The sequence below is a fragment of the Panthera pardus genome, unplaced genomic scaffold (assembly GCF_024362965.1).
Source record: "Panthera pardus isolate Hobbes unplaced genomic scaffold, ASM2436296v1 HiC_scaffold_22, whole genome shotgun sequence".
Classification (NCBI taxonomy): Eukaryota; Metazoa; Chordata; class Mammalia; order Carnivora; family Felidae; genus Panthera; species Panthera pardus.
Window position 1 is genome coordinate 72078676 of NW_026526788.1, and position 26486 is coordinate 72105161.

The 26486-nt window shown below is 46.6% G+C and overlaps 1 protein-coding gene across 5 annotated transcripts in view; it reads right to left on the reverse strand.

The window, feature by feature from the left end:
• The window catches only part of GFRA1 (GDNF family receptor alpha 1), a 210398-nt gene that overhangs the window by 20877 nt on the left and 163035 nt on the right, over nucleotides 1–26486 (reverse strand). For all 5 annotated transcript variants that reach the window (XM_019459547.2, XM_019459550.2, XM_019459546.2 and 2 more), the window contains 3 exons: nucleotides 15096–15205; nucleotides 12270–12404; nucleotides 8142–8323 (listed from right to left, as the gene is read on the reverse strand). In XM_019459547.2, the coding sequence (XP_019315092.1) occupies nucleotides 8142–8323; nucleotides 12270–12404; nucleotides 15096–15205 (427 nt within the window). The remainder of the gene's footprint in view (nucleotides 1–8141; nucleotides 8324–12269; nucleotides 12405–15095; nucleotides 15206–26486) is intronic.

Consider the following 26486-nt stretch of genomic DNA (forward strand, 5'->3'; position numbering starts at 1 on the left):
GTTCTAGTGAATTGAACCTGAGGAGTCATGGGAACCCCTGAATTTGTGGCTGGGGATCCCTGAAGCATGGCTGGCATATGAAGTAAGGGCAGTCTTGTTGGGGGCTGTGCCCTTTAGCCTCTGGAGTCTGTGCTGACTCCGAGAGCCAGCGTCAGAATTGAGTTGTTCTAGGGACACCAGTTGGTGTCAGGATAGGTGTCATTTCCTTTCTTTACGCCAGTTTATGAGCCAGTCTGGCATCTCCATCTGCCAGATGTTCAACAAGAATCTAGGAACTGATTTTAATCTCTACTGAGTGAATAATGTTATCCGGAAACAAAAAGGTAAAGTGCAGTGATTTAGGTAATGTAGTGTAGCCATTTAAAACACACAGAAGGGGAAGGTGCCACCTTTCCATTTCTCCTCTCCTGCTCAAGTCTCTCTGTGTCTCAGGCTTCTTGTCTGAAAAAATGGGAACAACAGTACTGACCTCATGAAGTTACTGTGGGGACTGAGTGACTGTGCTTAGGAAAGTACTCGACTCATGGGAAGAGCTTATGCACATTTGCTTTATTAATACCCAACCATAAAAAAGGAGGCGATGCATGTTATCAAAGCAAATAGTTCTGGGTTCTGTCACATTAGATGGTTTATCATGTTTCTCCAAGTAGGGTCTGGGAGACCACTGGTGTATATGACACTATTTAGGTGGCATTACAAACACTATTTATTGTTTTAATTTTAATATTTACGATTATAGAGGATGAGCACACTGATTTGCATATATTTCAGATATGTTAACAGCTTCGGATGAGTCTAAAAATGACAGTGTTGATAGAAGTAAGCATATCTAGTTTAAACATAAATATTAAGCAACTAACATACAGGCAGAATGCAGATATGGGAAAGACTCAAAGTCCTGGTCTCAGAGGCGAAGAGGTGGGGCTGGTTCTCAAAACACTATCTTTCCTGCAACTAAGACTGTTTGCTGTTTACAGGTGTGTCCCCTCTTCCCAATGTCAGCAACTGGTTAGAGAGACGTGGCAATGGCCCCTGGCAGACAGTCCCACTCTGGTACCCAGAACGGACCGAGATCTGACTATTGTCATGGCCCCAGTCACGCTGCCAAGAAGCTGGCTGTTAGGATGACACTCCCAGGACAGTCCTTCTGGGCATGGTGAGATGGAGTTTGGAACAGTTGTAACCCCTCAAGACCTCGTCCTTTTTTTTTTTTTTTAATTGCCTTTTGGTTTCCCTTCTTCCTTGTCTTGCTGTCCCAAGAACACCTGCACTTCCCTCCTTCCTTAGGACTTTCTACAATGGCCAATTCTTAGAACTGGCTGGATATCACTCAGTTCAAATGGTTCTTAGAAATTAAGAAAGCACAATCTAAAAAGATCTATCTTTTCTGCTTCACGGCCTCCCCGCCACTGGGAAGAGCCCTTCCTTTATGGCCCCGGCGTCCAGAGTCAAAGCTCTTGCACATCTCATCAATCACAAGGGTTGGACAGCTGGGCCCTTTGCGTCTGGGCACCGGTTTTTCAATCTTCACAGCAGACCAGAGCAGCAGGTGATATTGTATAGCAGGCATTCAGAGGAGATAGGAAACATGCCCCAGGTCACACAGCAATAAGAACTGAACCAGGGTTCTCACTCGGGTGCATCTGACCCCAGCTCATGCTCTTCCTGGCAAGTCAACTCCGAGGCTGTCAAGCACGGGTTAAAGGAAAGTACCAAGGAGGTACGCGCGGAGTGGCTCTGCCCGCTGGGATCGGTGGATGAGCGTCCCCAAGCCAGGGGACTCGTGTGGAAATAACCACCTCCCTCTTTCCCTTTCCAGCTTCCTGCCCTCCCACCAACCATCCTGTGCGAAATCCCACCACCCTGGCCTTGTCTCGAGTGCCTCTTCTCCGGTGGAAGATTAACAGGACGCCAAAGCACCCCATTGCTCTGCTAGCATAAATTGCAAGAAAAACATTTAGAATATTGATTAAGTGCTTCATGCTCGAAGATTTAAATTTACCTCCTGTATTTCCAGGATTAGCTGACATAATGGGGTCAGTCTGCTGGCACAAATGATTTACAGAACACCCATTGGCAGCTTTCCTTTTAAAACTCAACACTTAAAATTTTCACTTGGTCACAGCCAGAGGATCCCTGGGTATTTAGTAGGTTTGGATAATTGCCTTCCCACCGCCACATCTAGACTTTTGGGGGGCTGGCCCTGGAAGCGTTTCGAAATCACTTCCGGTCTGGTGTCACCCTATCAGGTACAAAGGGACGGACGTTGTTGAGGTGATGAGGCACTGAGGCAGAGGAGGGGTAGGGCACGCTATTCTTCCAGGATGGGAAGTCTTGCTTCAGACATAGATCATTTTCAATATTCTAATAGTCAATATTCTAATTAAATGTTTTAATACTCTAATATGGAGGAGTGTAATAGATAGGCAAATCTTGCCTGCCCTCTGTCCCTCTCAGCAACCTGTAAACATCCTACATCCTACAAGCACCCAGACCATTTCTATAGGCTTCAAACTGTACTCCATGAAGAGAAGGAACTGGAGGGAGTAAGGGAGGCCAGCGAGATATCGATGTGGATTCCAGTCCGGTGGATGCTGCAGATCTTCTCCTCCAGGAAAGAGGCCCACCTCAAGGCCTTTGCTCCCATGGCCCACTGAGGGCCAGCAGTGGCCCTGTTGTGGGACCCTTAGGGTTAGTGTGGTCCAACCACCAAGGCAGATGATGGGTTATTGTGGGGAAGGGGACAGCCGGCCTCTGCACTGGTGGTTTTTGCAGTAAGCATCCTCACCAAGGCTACCCACGGGACTGTGCTCGCATCTCTTCTATGACTGAGAAAGCTGCATTGCTGGTTCTTTCCGAGAATGCTGCCTTAAAAGTCCCGCTAGGGAGAGGGGAGGAGCCCTACTTGAGATCCGTCTGCAACCTCTGGCCTTCCATGTCTCCCCACACACGTTTTCTTTGGCTCACAAAAAAAAAAACACCCGACTTTGGTTGTGGCTTGTGCTGTTCACCAGAGCCTTCTAACTGGTCACAGCTATTCCACACCAACCCTGCCGGCCATGGATCCGAGTGTGTGCCCCCCAAATCTACCAGGCTTTCTCCTGTCACATCTCTTTCGTGGGGAAAGAGTGGCAGGGGCAGAGACAGCAAAATGTTCCCCGGGGTCCTCAGCTGCAGCCAAGAGGAGGTATCAACCTGTTTGACCATGGCATCCAAGACCTACAAATGCCACTTTAAGGGGTCTTCACTTTAAGCTTCCGGACTTAAGTAGTGAACAATGATGCCAAGTAGGGATTTTTCCGATGCTTACTTACATCTCCCAAAGATATTTACTTTAAATAAGCGACAAGCACAGTCCATTTGGTTTAAATATCCTGAGCTTTTTCCAGCTAGCAGACCACTCAAGTGCACGTAAGATGAAATAATTGGTAGAATTTTTAATCTTCCTTTGTTTTTCACGTGACCACTTTGTACAAGTCAAAGGGATATGCCAACAATAGCACAGCCTGCGTCACACTTGTTACTAATATGACTGCCAATTAATCCTGACATGGGAGCTTGGCGGGTTACCCAAAACCTGGCATTTTATCACCTCAGGGGGTTAGCACTTGGACATTTCTATGACATTTTATTCCAATCAATCAACTTTCCTTTTTTAAAGGCGAGCCTTTCATAGGAACTGCAGACGAGTCCCGTATGCCCCACACCCAAGGCCACCCATTCCTCCAAAAGAATTGCACTTGGTCTGTTGATAATTGCACTTTGAAGCCGACTTTTGAAAATGTTTATTCTTATTTCTTCCTTTCCGAGGGGGAAATCTATCTCAAATGTTAAGACAGAAACTCAAGTCCCCAAGAGTTTTCTCATATTATTGTATATTTTAAAATATTACAAGAGGGTGCCTCTCAAGGGAAGTGAACTTTAGAGCTGCCAAAGATAGTTGACTTTCTCCAAATCTGTTACCAATGGATCCCAAGCTGGTTTAAGTCAGTTCTATTCTGAGTAATGACACATGCGGCTGGGACAAACGCCATTCTAAGATATTTCTAGGACCCCCGGCAAATGGTAATTTATCTGGAGACAGCCAGGCAGGCCAAAGAAGGACAGATGGAGAGAATGAGTCTCCTGGGAGTGATACTCCAAAGCGAGAGTCCTAAATCAGTGCCAGGGACCACGTTCTCGAGCCGAAGGCCCGTCTCCTATCACTCACTCGTCTCCTATCCTCTGGCCTCCAATGATTCTTTCAACTGTTGTTAGTATAGGTCATTCTAAAGACATCACCAAGCTGCAAAAACTTTTACTGGCAAACTTTCAGTCTTTCCCCTATATCCTGTCTCCTGGAATTGCACAAAGAATCCCGACCTAAAGCAGGAACTTTGCGTTTTCCTTATTATTTGAATAGCTGCCTTCAGGAAGCATGGGGGGTCATAACTCCTCTGTCAAAACCAGCTTCTCCTCGCCGACTTTTCTGTTCCCCCAACCAAGCTTGACTGAGGTATAACTGTATATATTGAAGGAATACCAAGTGATGTTTTGATGCATGTATCCATGACAAAAGGTTTATCACAATCAAGCTAATAAACATAGTGTCTGTCACCTGATGTGGTTACCACTTTGGGTGGAGAGCGAGAACAATTAAGATCTGCTCTCTTGGCAAGTTCCAAGTATACAGTACAGTATGGTTAGCCATCATCACCATACTGTATATGAGAGCTGCAGATCCCATCCATCCACCTAACTGCAACCTGTAGCCTTTGACCAGCACCCCTATATTCCCCCACCACCAAGCACCTGGTAACAACCATTCTACTCTGCTTTAAAAGCCTGATGTTTTTAGATCCTACATGTAAGTGAGATCGGGAACCTGGAGGGCATTATGCTAAGTGAAATAAGTCAACTGCAGAAAGACAATACTGCATACTGCATAACTTCCTTTTCTGGTTTTTACTTCCTCCTTTCTGTCCATTCCTAATTCAAAGAAAGAGCCCGGGTTGTCCAAGCTCATGGAATAAGGCAGAAGGACACTGGCTTTGGGTCCAAAATCCCAGCCCTTCCAAAGAAGTACTACGTGATTCTGGTTAAGTCACTAGCCTTTCCCTGCCTCAGTTGACTCATTTGGAAAAGGAAAGGACGTCTGCAAGCAAGGCACAACACCCCCCTCCATCTGCCGTCAAGGGACCCGGTGGCCAACTGACTCGGGATGAGGCATCGCATGGGACATTTTTAAAGCACCATTCTGGAGTGTTCGTTCCGCCCCAGGGACTGAAGCATTACCCCCATTAATCCCCTCGACTCTGGCAGCTTGGTCATCCTTGAGTTTTGTAGAGGAAGAAGCTGAGGCTTGGAGAAGCCATGATGTCGGTGAGGATAAGAGCCTGGGTCTGAACACAAGCTTGGCTGCAGAGCCCATGCCCTCGCTCCCTGCCTCACATGTGCTAAAACAGGCTCAAGGAGGTCATTGTCTTCGGAAGAAAGGTGAGGTGTGGTGGAACCTGAAGGGCTCCCTGGAAGTGAAATAGGGCTTAGCTCCAAGGCATGTGGATTCTGTGTGTGTGGCACAGGGTAGAGAAGTTGGGCAGCCTGCTCAATCCTCGGTAGTCCCACACTTCCATCTCCCCTCTGCCGAGAAGTTAAATGGCGGCCTTGACATAAACATCACACTCTAATTTTACTTCGCCCCTCTATTTAGGAGGCAGACTTCCTGTCACTGATACAGGGGAAGGAAAGGCACTGTTTCTTGGGAACAGAGCGCACGTGTCCCCTGATGTTGCCAGGGCAACCTTGCAGTGGCACAGAGCCCTCCTTGTAGGGAGGGGTGGCTGGGCAGATCTGTGTCGGAGGCAAAACACTGTGTAGCCAAGACACGCAAATACCAGAGGAAGCAGAAGTCAGTCGCCGTGTTCTTGGTGGGGGGCGGGGGGAGCAGGGGACAGGAAAGTGGGGAGAATGCCTCCTTATGGCTAACAGAGTCGTCTCTCGCGGAGGAAACTAGTTTCGTGGAGTTCCCAACGATGGCTATTCTTCTGAAATGTCCTCTGTGAATTCGGTCTGACCTTCCCAAAATGTTGACAAGCGGCATCTTGTCCATTGTTTGTTAAGTTCACCGAGGAGAGAGATGTTTTGAGTACCCAACTCCACGAAATTTCCCCAACACGGAAAGAGCTCAATAAACCGGATAAATGCTGCATCTGCGGTCATGCTCTGTGCACTCAGACATGTGCAGAAAAGAACCCGGTCATGCTGCGGCCAGAGCTTGCCTCTTCTACCAGCCGGGAACCTTCTCTGGCCCACTATTATCACTGAATGGCAACAGGGTCCTATCGCTCATCTGGCCTCTTGTCTTTCCTGACGCTAGAATCTGAGTGGACCCAACGAGAACCGAAGGCTGACCTAGGAGGAAGCAGGACGCTGAGCACTGGCTGGAGACAAAGAATAGATCCTGTTTCTGTGGTGCGATGTCTGGCTCCAGACCCTCCTCTCACCGGCTGGGGGGACTTTGTGCGAGCCACCTCCCCTTCCTGAGCCTGAGGCCTCCGCTGCAAGACGGGGCAGTTAGATGCTATAATATTCCCCAATCCTCCTCCCAGTTCTGGCAGTTTCTGCACAGTGCTCTGGAGATTGGACATACTCAGGAAATGCTTTAGAAGCATGAAGAACATCTGGTAGACCCTAGACTGCGCGGCTTCCTCGCGTGCCTTCTCCTTAGTGCCATGTGTGAGTGTGTCTGAATGTGTCCGAGGGGGCATGTTCGCGGGGAAGACATAGGAGGACGGGGCAGAGACCCAGAGTCACTGAATGAAATGTAGCAGATCCAAGAAGAAGAGAGGAGACGTTGTGGGAGAGAAGACAGCAAGCAAATCAGAAGCAAAAACACTGCCCCAGTGGTCTATAGGGAACAAAGGGGATTGTGGGTCAGGGAGGTATTGGTAAAAGAAGGTTTCTGGTGAACATTCCGGTGAGCCTTCTCCTTGGTGGCAGCAGGGTGGGGAGAGAGAAGGGAGGGTATACTGCAGGGACAAGTGTGAAGTGATATCACAGGGCCTCGCACGTGACCCCTTCCCCAGCATGGCAGGAAGCAGACATTCTCATGTGGTCACCACTACCCCCCCCCCCAAATACAGGAAGAACCACGAAAGCAACAGGAGTCTCCTAGATCCCCAGCACCAGTTCTGTGACACAAACTCCGTAGCTCCAGCAAAAGTGTTACCTCACCAAGCCCTGGTATCCTCAAGTGCAAGAACGAGGCTAGCGATAATACTATTAGTCTTCCACAACCCTCAGGAGGATGGCGTCCAATAAGGTAAAAATGTGTGAAAATATTTCGCAAACATATAAATACGCAACGTCTTGCTAAATAGCTGAGGACTCGTTACTACGAAAAAAAATCAATAAAAAGGAAAATAAACGCTCTGTTTTGACTAAAGGCAGGAAAGCACTGTTAGCATGCCATGGTGGGTCTGCCCTTGTAGATCTGGATTAACCCCAACGAAATCTCTCAGCCATTCTCCCTGGCCTCTATTCACACGAGAGGCTTCGTAGGGTAGCTCTACACGGCTCCTCCTACTTTGGAAAAGCATCTTCTTCTGCTTCTGGAAGAACGAAGCCATACAGGACTCTACGTTGGAGTTAACACCTCCCTAGCGACACTGTCTCTGGCTCACCTTCAGACAGAATTAAGTACTCCACGTTGGGTTTAAATGCCAGCAATGGCGACAACCCCAAGAATCCCTTCTCTTTCAATACGCTGCTGCTTTGTAGAGAACACAGAATGAGCGTAATATACAAATCAGTACCCGACTCAACTCTTCCACTCACTCCACAGACACAAAGCTTAAAGATTCATCTGCCTAGCCCCCTCATTTTACAGGTGAGGACACCAAGGCCAACTACGGGTACCTGGACCAAAGTCACACTCCCAGGAAATGGGCATCCGTTCCAGAACCCACCTTTCTCCCCACTCTGTGGCACTTCACAATCTCCATTTATCGTGGTTATAATGCACTTTTAAGATTCAAACCCAAGCAGCCCTCCATCATCAGCCATCTATCTTTAAATGCAGTGTAGGAAATCGGTCCGTGTTTCCCTGCCGCCCCCCCCCGCCAGAGGCGAGCTCCAGCTGGGAGTTTGGGCTCGGCTCTTACCTGCAGATTTGCACAAGGTGGTAAAACATGAGTGGGGATCTCATTCTCCGACCCTGCAGGTCCCAGGGGCTTGTTCTTGACCCGGAAGGCTGTGGTGGTGGTGGCAGTGGTGGTCTGAACTGGGAGGGCTGGCTGCCACACGGTCACATCGGAGCCATTGCCAAAGGCTTGAATTGCATTTTCTGCAGTAAAACAGGAGGAAATCCAATTTCAAAGTCAAGCAGCAAATGTAACAGACAGGATACACGAAGCCAGAGAGGCATGCTAGAAATTCAGATTGCAGTATTGGACTTCTCTGAACAAAACCCATCCATCCATCCACCCTACACATGCTAGGAGCCAGCCATCAGGTCAGGTGCTCAAAAATCAATTCATTCATTACACACTGCGATGGACACTTAGGTACGTTCAACGTGCAACAAATATTGCTCCTATTTATGTACCAGGTGCTGAGCAAGATGCTTGCCCTGAAATGCTCATCACTTTGAAACCCAGCCTCGAACCTGTATTTTGGGATCCCCATCACTGTCCCATCTTTCAAGAACATCCTCCCGCGCTCTTAAAATTCTTTTCGAAACACAAACTAGTTGGTGCTTTTTTGCAAAAAGTAACATATCCTTAATTATGAGACTGAGGCAACTTGGTGGCATCCACACTAATTTGGCAGGCAGTGAAATCACACAGCGAAAACTGTGATTTCTTACCACCACGGAGCACCCTATACACTCTCCGAGCAGCCTCTGTGAGCCAGGCACTGCTCAGAGTACGGATGGAACCAGTTTCTTTAAAAGAAAATTCTACCCCAAATCTCATCAATATATAGTGAAAATTTAAGTAAGATTATTTTTTTCCCTTTCCGCTCCCAGTCTTCCAAACAAAATCTGCATAATTAGGTAGGAGCAGCCCTGCTTAAATGAAAAGTTTAAAATGTAGAACTTTAAAAGCTTATTACAATTGCATGGGATTAGATTGTTTTTATGGCAAGAGTAAATTGGTTGTGTGTTGTTCCCCTCCCCACAATGAATTAAAAACAGTTTTTAATCAGGTCCTCGGGGATTTGGCCTGGCTTTAGGAATTTTTTATTTCATATTCATTGTGTAAGAAATCAAACTCCCCCATTTGAGACCTGAATGTGCAAATTGTTAATATATGACTCCTTGCTGGCATTTTTTCGATATACCAGACAGAATAATTGAAGCCTAATCTTCCTCTTAGAAGTGACATTTTGTTCTAAAATTGTTATCCTTTAAGTTCAGGCAAACTGGAAGCTTGTTTTCCAAAACTTTACGTTTTTTTAGGCTGTAAGAAACAGCTTTGAATGAATATAAATACCTTTTATGCTCCTAGCCGTGTTACACGGCTTACTGGCTCGGTAGAATGCAGAGAAAGAGAGACGCAGCGGACTGGTTGCCTCGAATAACCCAGAACAACCAGCACCACAAACCGCACAGCCCTCCTTTCTCTCATGTGGATTCAAGAGACCCCCTTCCCAATTATTGGAACCACCTGTGCTTTCCGGGGTGTTTGCCTTGCACTTGGGGAGTTGGTTCACTCGCTCATTCATTTACTTGAACGGAATGTGAATGGAATGTGTACTAAGTGCCAGGAGCTGCTCTGTGCTAAACATGTAGCAGTGAACATCCGTGATGGCAACAAAAGACAAGAGTCCGTGCCCTCACGGGGGTCCCATGCGGATTGCAGAGGCATGTAAGTGACATATGCAATACATTCCGTGATGAGAAATGCTTGGAGGTGATGACGCAGGAGTAGGGCATGACTCCTGATTTCGGCACAGGTTTGTGAGTTCAAGCCCCACATCGGGTTCTGTGCTGATGGTGCGGAGCCTGTTTGGGATTCTCTCTCTCTCTCTCTCTCTCTCTCTCTCTCTCTCTCAAAATTAAGAAACTTAAAAAGAAAAGAAGCAGCAGTAAGAATGGAATGGGGAACCGCAGTTCAGATACAGTGGTCTAGGAGGTGAAAGTAGCTTCTGGAGAAAGACCCGAGTGACAGTAACTGCTAACTTACCTCCACCGCAAGCTCATTCTTCTCTCTCTTCCCCTCATCTTGGCCAGGTATTTTGGCTTAAACCTAACCGTTCCTCCCCCCACTCCCAATAACCAGAAATAAACAATTGGTTAAAGTTGTGCTCATGACAGAGGCATCTGGGAGAGCTCCGGCTAATCTGAAGGCAGAAGAATTAGGTTAATGCATTTGAGCTGGAACCTACAAATTTCAAATCCTTCTACTCTGGAGTCTTTGGCCAGAGAGTGAATTTACAGGTGCTGCGTCTTTGGTATGCCGTGCCCTTTCTGATCGAAGTATAAATGGAATGACTATGAAAAATTCTGGCTGGCTTTGGTCCCTATTGAAGACCAAATGTATTTATTTTTATTGAAAAGTCATTAGCAAAAAGATGCCAGACTATTCTCCCCTTCACCAAAATATTATTAAGCAGGGACACCTTCAATTTCTCCACGAAAGAGGAGTTGTCCAGCCGGTGTGAGTATGATCTTCTCCCATACTAACCTATGTTGTCATTGCTTTATCTTCATTAAAACTTGCATTCTGCCAGAAGACTATGCAGGATGTGGAAAAGAGGGATATATACATACATTTCTTTTTTTTTAAGTCAAGACCAAACAAGAGATCCGAGGTACAATTCAGCGGTACACCCAACATCTTAACAAATGTCTCCGCACTTCTGAATATGTGTGTGATTTTCAATTTCACTTCGGTGTCCAGAAGCTTGTGTTAGTTTTAAGATGATCAAAACATTTGGTTATAGCCGCATTATTAAAAGTACCTAGTAAGCAAATCGTGTAGATTTGTCTTTTCAACAAAGGAAACAATAGAGAGGTTTTAGAATAAATAACACTTAAAAGCTTTTCCATATACATGGTAAATTGGTAGCTAATTCTTTGGTCGTCAGTCATTGCATAGCAGAGCATCCTGGAGAACTGTCACGGCTCTCAGAGGGGTGGCTGAACCTTAATTCCTAGAAACTTGTTCCAATGCCTCTCACCAGGAAGTTACACCTGGTCCCCAACGTTCGGGCAGTTGTTCTTGGCCAATGGGCCCTTAAATATCAGGAATGAGGCAAAAGCAAATGAGTCCCCCCACGGGGGACAGGGGCTGCAGAGAAAGGCACTCGGGCTTCGGATCCATCTTTGCATGGATGGTCTATACGAATAAACAGCTGTTTACTCAACTGTGAAATGGAGACAATAATACCCATATCTCCGAGGGCTCTTGCCCAGATTATAGTAAATGAGGTAATATATATATTGCACTCCCTACAGAGTGAGTCGAAGGTTCCCAATAAATTAAAGGTGGCTGCCACAACGTGTGAGTGAGGTACTCAAGCATCTCAGCTGGACTGTCACTTCCAGTGTGCACATCTCAGTGGGTAAAAGGGAGACCTGGCCCAGTCCGACGCATGCCCATTGTTCACACCTGAACAATTCTCTCTATCCCTCACCCTTTGGGAAACGTGTTTTCTAACTGCCTGAAGGACACCGCAATCAGAGCCGAAACTATTTCCAAGCAGGAGCCCCCTTAGTGCTCAACTGTGTCTCCCGAGATAACACATCCTGAGGCTCCTGGCCACATCGCCAGCTTATCCCACTCAAGAATTGTTGCTTCTCCTCTGAGCCAATCCTGATCATCCAGGGGGCTATTGATGTTAACGTTCTAATTTTTCTCCGAGAGCCCTTGGAGGCCTACCCCCATCTAATTTGTCTGAGCTTCTCACATCGTATATCGTGCCCAGGTTTTAAGAACCTTTGGAACAGACTTTGTGCTGGTTGCCAAGATCAAAATTTGATCTGTGGGTAGGAGTGTTCTATCCGACATAATGTACCCTCCGTTGTTTGAATCTCTTGCTCTCTTAGGCCTTTGGATTCACAGACTTAGCAGCACTGACTTGCTCTGTTCCCTGCTGCGTTGCGTAGTGTGGCCAAGAGATGCTGTATTCACCATCAGAGATCAGGAAAAAAAGCGACAGAAAGAGAGAGAGTGAGAGAGACAGAGAGAGAGAAGAGCCGGACCCAAGAGACATGAAGGTACGGCTTGAACACAGAGAGGAGAGCACGCTTGTGTTTGCTTCCTTTTTTCTTTTTTTAAACTCACTGAGACATGTATTGTCCTTGAAGAAGTTCAAAAATTTGAAGCACTCTTCCAGATCATTCCCACTGTTGTTGCAGTCACACCATGGGGCCACACTGAGGCTACTGGAGTCTATGTAGTTGGGGGTCATGACTGTACCTAAAAAAGTAAAAACAAGGCATCTTGTTCTTGTGTGAGGATACAGACTTTTCCATAGCCTAAAAGAGAAAACAAATGTTCCTCTGGTGGTGGATGCACCATGGATAATTACAAACATTGTGTTTGCTGAGTGGGAAATTATGTTAAGCAGTGCGTTTTCTTGGCAATTTATCTTGAGCACATAAAATAATTTACACATTTACTTAAAAAATTATAACAGAACTCCTTCAGCTGTGCTTACGGTATTTTTTTTTTCTGCACAAATGGTATGGATGTTATGGAGTAGGAGAGAATTAACTTAGAATGCATGAGTTCCCAAATCCCTTGCATTTTCTCGAAAATGTCATTAATCTTCATAAATAGATAGAACTGGTTTTACATATCTTAAAAATCCTTTTAGGACTTTGAATCCACTTTCCTTGGAAGCAAATGGCTTCTTCAAAGCAACACGGGAAGCTCAGATGCTATCCTTTGGGTTACCACACATCCTGAACATATACAACAAGGCCTCTGGTCACCAGACTCTCAACTGATGTAAAATAAAGTCTTCCAAATTGTGAAGGAATTGGAAATAAACAACGGAAATTCTCTAAGCTGATGGCTTCTAGAGTATTGTCTCAATAGTCCTCAAAAGACCTCAAAGAAATGCTGGGTGGTCTCTCTTGCCTACATCGTCTTGTGTTCATGGTTTTTCGGATGAGTTCTGTGCTGGAGCAAATAAACAATGAATTTATACTTAATACAACCCAAATGTCTTCTTCTGGGTGGTTTGCACCAGGCGATGCCTATTCATGCCAAGAAGCCTTCTGTTTTTATACATTTTTGTGGATGTAAGAAGTAATAGGTGGTCAGTGATCCACAGGACATATTCGGTTCATAGACAGAAGAAAAATTTCTTTGTGAGCTCTTCTGGGTCAAGGACATACCTTCTTTGCCCTACGTTCCTTACCAATCTGAACTACGTGATCTCCCATTACACTCTGTGATGGGAACTTTGACCCACAGCAGACAGTGAGCACCTAACTTTGAGTGAGAAAGGAAAAGGCACCCCAAACACTGAGCCAAGAGGTTAAAACATGTGTACTAAGAAGCCACTGAATGCCTGGCACCATTGTGGATCTCTGACAACATGGAAGAAGCGGGCACAGGCTTTGTCCTAAAAGAAGTTAGAACCAATGCAGAGGGAAAGATCCAGACCCAAGAGGGAAGTTAATTTTGGTCTGTAGAGTGCGTTGCCTCAACCATTTCATTCCATTACGTGATGAGTATTTCATCAACCTCAGGCATGTAATGGTTTGCCAAGCCAGAAATGCCTGGCAGCAACATGCCTTGTCTACTCATGGAGGATTTAATGAGCATGTATACCTGGAAGGATATAGACTAGGGTGTTAATAGTGATTAGGTCTGGGAGTAGAGTTGTAGATCCTTCCTACTGTCTCCTTGGGTTTCTCTGTATTTTTTTAACTTTTTATAATGAGCATGCCTTAATTACTTCCATTGGTTCTTAAACCTATAATTCCATAGTTGGTAAGTAACCCCTACTAGAGACTTAAGAAAAGGAAAGGGTGAATGCGAATTTGGAATACTGACTCAAGGAAGATACACTCATTGGGACACGTACACAAAAATTGTAAACAACACCGGTGAAAGGCATTGCCCAAGAGAACACAGGTATCCTTTCAAAAAACCCTGGGATGGGTGTGCAGGCACCTGTAATATGCCTGCATTAAGTACCATCGCTGATGTTTTTCTCAAAAGCTCTTGCTGAAGGCACTCTGGTGACAAAAACTGTAGTCTGTGCTGTCATTCTTGGTGGGAAGTTCTTCCCGCCTGGTGACTTGTGCGATCCTGGCAGGAACACACACCATGGCTGAGCCATCACACTTCTGACGACTGTGATTTTCCTCACCCCTCCACAGCCTTCACTACGCGTTTGTCCTCAAATGTCAATCGTGACGGAGCCTGCCATCGAGGCTTCTTCAGGCCCCAGGATCCGGAACACCTGCCTTTCTTCCTGCCTACCCCTTGATCCACAGACACAAATTTGCCTCGCTTGTGACTCTTCTAACTCACTGCTACCCTAACTATGCTGTTGCCCTGAATGCCCAGAACCTGGTTCTTCTTGGGTCTTGAGAGGCAGAAAACACCGTTTCCGCTATGTCTGTTCTCAGAGGGAAATTTTAGGCTAAATCACTCCCTGCATACCAGGAGCTGAATTACCAAGAATACCAATGGCGAGAAGGACCCCAGTTAGTTAGGGGTTTTATTTCCAAAGGGCCATTTCTGGGGAACAGCCTTTTCTATGTCCCCAGACTGAATGACTTCCACGTTCTCTAATGCAGTTAAGTTGGTTTGACTTGCTTCCCTTTTCCACAGCCACGCTTTCTTTCTTGCTGTTGTTCTGTGTGGTCAGTTCTCCACCTGAGATGCTTGTCAGGCGCTCATACTATAGTTCACCTGCACTGCGATACTCCCTGCTTCCTGCCTCTGCCCTTGCATATCCAGGATCCTCAGTTGCTTTATTTTTTTTTTTTTTACAGGTGAGTCCTATGGGGCTTAACAGCAAAGCCCCAGCACAGAGGGTGACCAGGAGATTCTTCCTTTCACAGACAGTGGCAGGCTACAACGGGAAGAGTCTGTGAGTATTTGTAAACCAGACTTTCCTCCCGTCCCGCTTCTCCCCGATCTTACCAATAAGCCCTGAGTAGGCGAGGAGGCAGTCAGCATAGTTTTCCTTTAGGCAGCTGCTGGCAGACCTTGACTCCGGTTGGCAGTTGGTAAAAAAATCCGCAAGGCGAGATCTACAGTGGGAAGAAAGGGCAAAAAGGGTGTGATTTGAAATACCCTACATTAGCTTCTGGACAAACGTAACTTTATTCCTTCGTTGACAAGCCTTTGTCCACACCAAAAAAAAAAAAAAATACATAAATAAATAAAATGTGAACTCTTAGGATGTTAGCATTCTCTCTTATATACCTCCCCTGCCCCCCTTGCTGTCCCCGCCTTCACCCGGCCCTTGCCTACCTGTGTGTCTGCTTATTTGCAGAGAAGTCTTCAGGGCCTATAACTGGAGAAATCTAGATGCTTTGAAGTTTGCATTCAATATTTATTTCTGACAGACTTATTTGCATCTTTAGGAAATATGCTTCTCTACACACTCACCAGAGATCCACACTGGGAAAATATTTACTTTATACAGAAACATGTCCCTGGCATCAAAATAGGATCCTACAGCCCATCTGCTCCCGTAATTCCTGCTGGCTTTAAAAATACGTGTATTTGTCTTGTAAGTTATCTCTCATCCGACAGCCCAGGGGACAGAGATTTATTCCAGCCAAGTGACACGGAGGAGGGGCTCGTCTCTCCAGAACTGGAGGGGAAAGAAGGAGGGACAGGGACGCTGGCTCTGGGTGAGGTGTCACTGTGTGACTGGGCCTTTGGTGGGAGGCGGTGCATGGAGGGACCACTGACCAACTACTGTACGTATCTGCAGTTTGGGGACTCCCCAGGGACCCACACAGTCCCCTGGGAAGCCCTGAGCGGTGGCGACATTGCAGAGACCCAAGGGGGTGAAGAGGGACAACAGACACGCTGGTCGGGCGAGGAAGAGGACTGTTTGTGGCTAACTGGCTGTTTTTCAATCTGAAGAGGGTATTGTTGGAGAAATCCTGAATGAGGACGGGGCCACCTCTGAGGTCATCTCAGCAGACAACAGCTCTGCTTCTGAGTGAAGAACACAATGGGCTCCGAGAGAACTTAAATTATCCAGCAATTATGGGAGACAATGGACGGCTGTCTCAGCTTTTTTCACTTCAGCTTCCCCACGCCGGCAGCCAACACACACACAGGGCTGCTTTTACTTCTTTCCACGCAAGAAACTGTATTTACGCAGCATACTTGAGGATAGACACAACCTCGCATCCGTGGGCCAGAGCGAGGAGGGATGTGTGGATATCAGAGGTTTGTAAAATGTCCGCAGGAAGCCCTTTAAGGTGTCCCTTTACTACGACTCTAACTCGAAGAGAGTTAGAAGGCCCACCAAGTCCTCTAAGTTCACTGCCACTGCAAAGGCAGCACGGTGTTTGTGAGGGGCTGGTCTCTCCTTGACCCCTTTTAAAGAGGGGTGTCTGAGCCTCGCTACCCGTGCCGATCTGTGCGCTCTGTATAGGTGCCTGGTTCCATCACCGCCAATCCCCGGGGCAGGTGCTGAAGCTAAGTGGTTTGGCGAAATCCTCCAAATGAGGCTTATGCGTGCCTGTATGGGCGCCCGGATCTCCCACCGTCTAAGCCTAGTTGGTGTTTTCAGACTCTAATTGAACACACTGAAGGGCATAAAACCGGGCCATTTTCTGTAGCCTGGTTAAAGGATTTATTTTTCAGAGGAAATCCCTAACGGTGGCTCAGGCTTACTCAACTGGCTCCAATGGCATCCGGCTTGGACTGAGTGTTAATTTCAGAAGAATTTTCCCGGTCATGAAAGTTAATGATCTAGTGCTCCTGGGCTCCTAACTCCGCAAAGGCCAAATGTGGTTCAGGCAGCTGGGGCTCCAGTTCGGCACACAACCTGAGCGGCTCTCTTTCCCTGGCAGTCCCGTGCTTCCGGCCTGTCCCCCAGAGATGGACGAAAGGTCGCTCTGTCTCCAAGTCCCCGTTTCCTGTAGTCTCTCAAGCAGCCTATTAACCGAACAGCGCCGTGATGCGGATTACTATCCTTCAGCGAGAGGCTAATGCCACCAGATTCATTTTGTTTAACAACCTCAGAATTGACTCACAATTGGACTCTGGAATGAAGGGCTAATTGAGTCAGTCTGCTGCAGAGAGTATAACCCTGATTGGGAGGATAAAACCAGATATACTGCTCTGAGCAGAACCCTGGACAGGCTGCTTTACGAGAGAAGACTGTCGGCACAGATCCCTGGTCCTAAGAGGAACGCAGCCAGTGGACAGAAAAGAGTTTCAAACTAATTTTGAGCACATGCAGCACTGCCAAAACACTAACATTTCCATGGTTTTGTTTTTCACAGTGGACCCACCTCCTACTGATGTCTCTACTTGGAGACAGGATGGTAACTTCAGGGGATTCGCATTTTACCGAGAGAAACACTGAAGTCAGAGGAAGTTTATCCAGCGTTGTGCTGGAACCAGCTCATTACTGGCCAACTGGTGTATTTTCAGGGATTTCGCGAGTTGGTTAACAGCATGGTGGTAGTTTGAGAGTAACCACGGTAGGAGTATTTGCACCGTGGCGATCGCAAATGAGGGCTTTGTGTTGTTCTTGGAGAAACGGGTGTTTACTACGTATCTGCACAACCCCGTTTGGGACCATTATGAAGTGTTCAATCCTCCTGACAAAGCACCCGTCATGTCTCGGGAGTGAGGTCCCGACCCTCCTGGTTCGGCTTCCTCTCCATCCCCAGTCATTTGGGCCAAATGAAACGGTGTAGGACCAGTTTTCATCTCGTCTTTAGTACCTCCCAAAGAAAGAAAACAGTCGGCCCTCAAACACCCTTCCTTCCTAACATCTTCTCTTACGGATGGACACAGTTCTCTGAAATCTCTCTTTTTTTAGGTTTATTTATTTATTTAATCCTTCCTAACATCTTCTCTTACAAAGGGACACAATCCTCTGAAATCTCTATTTTTTAAACGTTTATTTATTTTGAGAGAGAGAGAGAGAGCAGGGGAGGGACAGATAGAGAATTCCGAGCAGGATCTGCACCGCCAGCATAGAGCCCAATGCAGGACTCAAACCCACGAACCATGAGATCATCACCATGAGCCAAAGTCAGACACTTAACTGACTGAGCCACCCAGGCACCCCAGCCTCTGAAATCTCTTAAAGTCACATGTTGGTTACATGTACTGACAAAGCAGCTGACCTGTCAGTTCCATGGTTCCGTCCCTGAAAGATGTGCCATGTGCTTGCGGTGTAGTCAGTAAGCTCTCTGTCTCTGAAGTCAACCCACCAAGAGAGACAAATAAAAAGATGATAACAATACAGTGGCTAGTTCTTGATAAATGACAGAAAGGCCGCTAATAAAAATAATATCAGACGTGAATGAAGTATTTCGTTAAGTGTCAGGTATGTCTTTACACACTTTTTATTTTTTCCAACAACTCTAATAAGGTAGGGACAGTTGTTTTCTTATCCAAATTTCAGGAGGGAACCACATCTTAGCAAGTTTAGCCCAGAGTCAAATAGTGAGCAGTAGAATCACGATATGACCGCACACATTCTGATGCTGCGTGTTAATAAGCTTTTGACGCGACACAGCTAGATGTTGGTTTCAGAGAAGCCATGACATTGGGACTGAGAGTCACAGGATGACTCCGTCCAACAAAGGTGGAGGGGATATACCAGGCAGGAGGGGGCGGCACGTGACAAAGTCAGCACGTTCATGGTACGCCCGGGGTAACGACAATGGAACGTTTGTCTTGCCAGATTGATTTAAGGTCTTGACATGTAGGCACACGTTTAATATAACAACCTTAGGAGGTAATCCTACCAGCCCATTTTACAGATGAAGAAATGGAAGCAAAGAGAGGTGAAGTAACTCCCTCCAGGTTGTAGACCTCTGCGGTGGAGCGCGACCACACTCAGTATCAGACTCCAGAGCCGGAAATCATTTGCAACTACTAAATGTAACACATCCATCACCCAGATCATTGTGAGCTGTGCACTTGGGATAGCTGAGCCACACGAGGGGAATGGTGAGTGATGGGTGATGATGCTGGCAAGGATGTGAAGAGCCTTGAATGACCTAAGAGTTTGGATTTTATCCTAAAACCAGTGGGAACCACTGAAGGTTTTTAAACAGAGAAGTAACGTGATCAGGTTTGCGTATTAGGAAGACTCCGGGGTCGCTCAGGTGTTCAGCAAAGATTTGCTGGAGACCTACTCTGTGCCTTAACCATTCTAGCAGGAATGGGGAAGAGGGACACTGGCCAAAGGATATTGGCCAATAGGAGACTGAAGCCAGTGGAGAGCCAGTGGGGAGATCTGAGGACCTGAAGGAGAGGAAGAAAAGAGGATGCACGGAGAGGCGGGTTTTACTAGGCAGGTTTTACTAGAGGCAGGTTTTACTAGAGGTGGGTTTTCTAGACTGTAGAAAGGAGGGGCAGAATCAAGGCGCAGGTAACTCAGCACACAGTGGTGCTGTGGGGAGAATGCAGGGGAGGACAGGTCCACAAGGAAGATGGTGACAGGCGGGATGCGAGCATCTTGCAAATGGTTATAGCTTAACATCTTCATCTGTCCAGTCGCCAACTACGGTCTGAGCACCTGCTACCCGCCAGCTCCCATCCCCCAGCTGTCCCAGGACAGCCCTTGCTGAACGTGCTTCCCCTGCCCATCTTGGGTTAAGAGTCACATTGTAACCTGTTTCAGTGCCTTCCCCGCCTCAGCTGCACTGATCCAAACACAAAAGCTTAAACGTCCAGTGTGGGATTAACAAAGAAATTCCACAATTGGATTTCTTCTGGAGACATGAAATCTCCATGACTACAAGCAGTGATGAACCTGACTGTTTTTCTCTGAGAAAATGAAAAGGAAATGAATAGGCAGTAATGTAGAAATGCATCTCACTCCAAAAGAGAAAATTCCCACCCTCAAAGAGGAGGAAAACGCCGGCAAATGCCAAGTTAGCCTTAGGAAATCTGCTGAAGAGAAAACAGTGGTTTATGCAGGAAATATACTAAAGGAAGCACGCTGCTAACTGGAAATAGAAAAATGATTATAACGATAAAATCTTGGAGAATCTCCTCAAACAGCATATGGTCTTTTGACAGTGGGGGGGGGGGGGTGGAATCATTTACCTTCTTTTTCAGAAACATTTTTAGGAAAAAGGTGTTATGGCAAACAGGTGGGAAAAAAAAATACGAGTGATGACCAGTTTAACTCATCCTGGATCATCCCATTCTTTTGAATGCTTTTTTTTCCCCCCAGGATGAATCCCATTCTTGGACACAAGCCACGTGGTTGGTGGAACTGAACTCTGGACGAGGAATTGTGAGGTTTTGAATGAGATCCAGGCTCTGATCTGAACTACCCAGAACTCCTGCAGACGTTGCCGAACTACTTAGCTCTTGGGTTACCCTTCCACTTCAGACATACAATCTATGGGACACTTCAAGATACTCAGAAAAAGAAAGAAAAGAACACTTGTTTTCAAAGCATTATTATTGTTCTCATCCATGATTCCATTACACATGATTTTAGTGTCTTAGGCATTGGGTTTCCTTTGAGTACAGAGACCCAGATTTCTCTAGTAGATCCCCTGATCTCGCACTCAAGAGAGCTGAAGGCTAAAAGGGTTAAGCTCTTGGTAGGAGTCACACGGTGGGCAGTGGCCGATGGTAGGTGACAGCCTTGGAAGGGAAAAATGCAGAGGGTGCTGGATCTGAAGTTCCCAGGGATCTTACTTAAGTCATCAAGTGTATAATTGCTCTCCCCCTCCCATCATTTGACCAGATTGTTCTTCAGAGCCTTCTTCCTAATGATGTTCCACTGACTTTACAGCCTCGGTGAACACTCTGAATGACATTCGGGAGCACAGCAGGGGCCAAGGATGCAGACAGAACCCTGCATAGGAGGGTGGTAAGTCTAGCAATGAATTAGGCGTCCCTTAATTAAGGGGCTTTGCGGACTGCCCACACAGGACTTCAGACCTTTGACTGCCCCTGTAGAAAGCCAGAACCTTGAGACAGAATCCTTTTATTAATCTGTTCGTGGAAGAAATTACTAGCATTTTTCTCTGAGTCCAATGTGAACATCAGGGCTTTAAAGTCTGGGTTTTCAATGCAAGCCATTTAGTCTCCGAAAGTTTTCTCAATTAAAGGAAACAAAGTTAAAGGAAACAAAGCAGGCCAGGCCTGAGAGGGACACGCACCTCTTTCTAACCCCAACTCCACCTTTCAGGATCTCACACCTAAACAAATGAGTTCACTTCCCCAACTCTCCATTTCTTCACCTGGGAAATGGGGCGGATGCCATCCACAGTCGCTCTAGGTGGCTGCTTGGAGAACGAATTATATAAATTATATAAAAGCGCCTCACCCGGAACTCAGAATACACATTGCCTGATACATTTTCACTTCCCATCCCTTCATCTGTTTGCTCCCCAATCCCTAGCCCATTCCAACGTTAAGCCCTTGCTGCAAAACAACCCACAGCAAGCTCAACACTGAGAAATGCACATCTTAGCCTGTCTTCCACTGGCCCCTGTATCACAGACTCGGGCTACATCTGGGTAACTGAAGGCGGCGACTCTGACCAACACAAATTTGAGAAGTCTGAAGCCAGGAATCCTGCAGTGTTACTTAATACCCCGCGGTCCTATGAGCTCATAGAAAAAAAGTCATTTTGAAAAAAAGCTATTTATTCCCCTGGGGGTTAGGGGAAAAGACATATTTTTAAATAACTAAATATCAGTAAGTTTCTTAATGCCGTTAATCTCTTACGCAGAATAAGAATAATTTGAAAAACATGCTGCTAATATTAGAGCCGGGAAGACAAAGCAAGAGTTCTGGAATGGTGATTTTCTGGTACAGTGACACAAAACAGATTTTTCTCTTTCTGTTTTTAGAAAATTACCTTAGCCCTTCTTCCCCCAGCAGCCTACTGGAGAACATCTGGAAAACATCCTCCAGCAAATCAGAGTCTATATTCAAGACATTTTGCAGAGGTGTTTTCTTGCCTTGCTGTTCCCCACTTTGTGGTGTGCACACAGGCCTCTTAGAGCAAAAGCCCAGCATGTTCTCCGGGGGGCAGTCTGTGGAGCTGGGGAGGGGCGTAGTCAGGCCACCCTTCAGAAAGCCAGTCTTCCCCAGGCCTGGGAGTGAGTGTGGCCACTCCGGAGCAAAAGCCCTGGGGCGGGTTCACATACCTAGGCACAAATACTCAAAGCTCTGCACATCTTGAGTTTCTCAGCCCTTTCATGTGGGCTCCCACTCCTGGTGGGATGATCAAAGCCTCAGCCATTTAACGCACTTCTCATCGACTCAGCCAAACTGCAATCCCACATTTTTCGAGAAGAGTACTGTGAGGTCCAAGAAGCCTTGTCTGATGCTGTTTCCTGGGACAAGATGGCCCTTGTGGCCAAGTAGAGATCAATGCCTGTCGCTCCCAAATCCCTGGTCGGCTTCATCCTGATACTTGGAGGCTATAACCCATTGAACAAACACCCTTCTCCCTCCTCACTCGTACTGGAGAACCCTGATCACAACTGCTTATCCACTACCTTGGTAGCTCTGGGCCCAGCATCAGGGTCACAGAAGGAGAGGGACATCGCCCTCTGGGCATGATCCACAGTGCTGTGGCAAAGCCTGACCTACCAAGGAAGGACTTCGGGAGATGCAGGTGAAGACACACATGGCTCTGGTCCCTATGTCCTGCTTGGGGTGTCTCTCCAGGGTGGGGACTCAGGGCAAGCAGGCTTCAGGACAGAGGTGCAATGTATCCTTAGCCTCTCTGATGACATCAAGCAGCAGCAGCCCCCTGAAGGAAGTCGGGTCACCATCTGATCGATCTCGGCATCCTTCACGAAGCCACCCTGCATGAACACTGACAGCTGTCGATCAACATCTGCAGAGTGGCTGACAGAGCTTGACAGCTAACCTCTACGTGGCAAATTTGAAAAGCAAGCTATGGCAGTTGACAAGGGAGTCCACTCCGACGGTGAAGGGGCTCTTGGCAGCCTCGGATGGGATACCCCAGAGCTGTCTTCTGGCCAGCACCCCTCCCTGACCGCCCTCACCAATCTCTCCAAGGCACACACTAATGGTCATACTAAAAGCAGGCCGTAAGTCACAGTAGGACGCTGAAACTCCTCAAACAGTCCCATGCTGCATCCCCAAGTCAAATAAAGTTGTTTTGTATTATCCATGCCACAACACGTCCTTTGGTGCAGAAAACTTAGCTTTGGCCGTGTTTGTTTCTACAGGAAGAAATCGAGGGAGAAAAGAAACTGGAGGTTTTCTGGATGATTAAACTATCATAAAGCTTTCAGATACCCAATAGCCATCTGTGACAAATATGCTAAAACTCTTTTAAGAGACAATCTTATCCAATAAGTCTTTTGTATGGCTGCAGGGCAACTTTAGTGATCAGTTTTGTGACTTTGGCCACCAGGTTTCTCCTTGGGCACCGAAATCTAGATGTTCCGCCAACGTTTCACCCATAGGACCGTGCCTTAAAGCCCCAGACCAACGTGGTATGAATTTGCTTTGTAAAATTCTGCAGGCACCTCCACCTTTAGGAGTGAAGTACAAAAGTTGCCTCACGTTTATCCTGGAACCTAAGAAGCTCCAAGCCAACTGCTCAGGAATCCTGGGGCAGCAAAGGTCACCCACTATGATTTCACTTAATTATTTATGCCCACTCTCTCACTTCAGAAAGAATTCTGAGATGCATTTAGATGTAGCTTTGATGCAACAGAATACACGTAAAAATGAGTGAGGATGTTTGGGGCCACTTAAAGATAAGACAGAAGCAGTGGTACAGCCAGGACAAAATGCACACACACACTTGGCAAGCTAAAAGCTACATATTTGGCTCTGTGCTTTCTAGCAACGATTCGGGAAAAACTAGTTCTACGATTCCTGATTTATCAAAAATTAAAAACATACCTCATAAGGAAACCTACCATAGGCAGAATAAGATGTCTATACTCCACTGTAGTCCCTGGAACCACGGAATAGGTTACCTGACATTGTGCGAGGGCCTTTTTGCACATGATTATAGTTTTAGATCCTGAGGTGAGCAGAATGTCCTGCATCATCCAGGTGGGCTCAGTGTAATCATAAGATCTTTAAAAGTGGAGGAGGAAGGCAGATGAGGAGGTCGGACCCCATGTGCAAAAGACTAGACCAGCTTTTGCTGATTTTGAAGACGGGGCAGGGGCCAAGAGCCAAGGAGTGGGAAAAAGTCAAGGAAACGGATTCACCCCTAGAGCCTCCAAAAGGAGCTCAGTCCAGAGGGCACTTTGATTTCAGCCCAGTGAGACCTGTGCAGGGCTGCTGATGTCTGGAAAGGGAAGAGAATAAATCTGTGTGAAAGCCACCAGGTTTGTGGTAATCTGCCACAACAGCGACAGAAAACGAAAACACTACTAAATGTCAGTGCACAGTAGAGATTTTGAATATAGACTTTGAAAATGGACCAGGACCCGATTTCAATGCAGCCACTTGCTAAACATGGCGTTTGGGGTGAGTACCTTAACTTCCCTGAAGCTTCATTTACTCCAGTTAAATGACAGTAAGTCCTTCAACACTACGAGAAGAGGACTCATCTGTGCTGTGTTTTCTGTTCTGCTCTGGACCAGCCCAGAGGGTCACATGATCCTGAGACCTCTATGAAGCCCTAAGGTAGGGACAGCCACCCTGACATTTTTCTTATAATTCATCTGCTAATGACTCGCCATATAAGATGCTTTGTCCTGAGGTCAAATCGACCTGTTTGAGGTCTACACATACTCGATACACTCATGATTAACATCACGCTCATTCCTACCATTAAGACCCAAGAGAGATGTCTCCTATGAGTCTTCCACATCCTCTAGCAGAGAAATGTGTTTTATAGGCCAATGGAGTCACACTCACGGAAACAGGTCAGAGCAATTCTACAGGTCACTACACGTGGTCCCCATATGTGCCCCTCTACCGAGCTGGCTAGCATCAGGCCTGTATAAACGTAAAGGGGTGCCGTCTGTACGCTCAGAAAGAAGTGTCGCGTGGCGATGTTTATAGCCAGAGAAACTGAACTCTAATTACTTTAGAGAAACACAGGTAAATTCTAGAAATTATCCCAAATGCCGTCTGGCCTCCTTCAGTCAAACCTCGCTTCTTTGGGGGGTTCCCAGAAGATGAAAAATTGAAATTACACGTGCTCTCTTGACTTTAATAATTTGTAAAATTCCTCCCCTTGCCCTTGCCCCCAGAGGACAAGCACTAAATACCTCTGTGGTACCTGAGCCCCAAGCTCCAAGCTCTGCTCAGCAGAATGTTAATTCACCTTCCGCACATTAAAGGAGCCTAACTTCTGCCTGCCCTGGGAGGGGGTGGGGAAAGAAGGTAAATGGATGTCTGAATGGCTCACAGCCTACACTTGCACAAACAGACTTTAAGCAGAAACATATGAAAATAAGATTCCCTATTAATCTTTAATAGGGTTGCAGACTTCCTAAGGAAAATTATGTTCAATAGTAAATATACACTAGGTCGTTTTTCTTCCAGGCAAGTTGTTTTAAGGTCAACAGAGACTTTGAGCTCTGCAAACAACTAGTCCCTAATATCTTCCTTCCTGGATGGGGCAATGCTCAGGAGACAGGGAATTGCGGTGTTACGCGTCAAAAGAATATATCACTTATTCCATTGCCATCAGAGGTTAATTCTCCCTTTTTCAGAAAATCTAAACTCCCTTTAGTAATCCATTCTCACTTTGCATATCCTCTGGTCAACAGCCGCCCCTCCCCCATACTCCCAGCTCCAATTTCCCTAAAGCTCTCAGCTGAATTTCAAAGAACATTTCTCCCTTTATTCTTTAGGGTCATGGAGCTGATTTCCATGGTCCACATAAGTTATTTTCTAGTAAACTGTCCCCTCAACCACTCTATCCAACCAGGTGGCCTTAGGGCTTCTTGTGACCCACTCACAGTGCTCTCAGGGGGGAGCTTCCCCCCCAGCTTTGCCTCACTGGCTCTGAGCCCCAAGGAGGGCGTCCACTTTGGCCTTCCCGCCCACATGTTCTCTCCTACATTTCCTAGTTTATGTCTTCACCTTGTTAATAGTCCTGTCTCCACCATAAGAAGATGAGCGCCCAGGATTGGCTTGACGTCTGGCACCAAGTAAACGTCTGGTAAATATTTCCTGAATGAGTGAATGAATGAAGGAATGAATGAATCCCAAGTGCCACACACCGTGGCTCCAATCACCTATAGACTGATCTTCATCATGATGTCTTGGTGTTCGGCACAGAGGAGGAGAGGAGAAACAGCGGCCCATGTCTAACTGCCCCAGACACGGTATTGACAACGACTGCATTCACTTAGACCCAGTCACTGTTGCGATGCTTCAGAGGCCTGCATC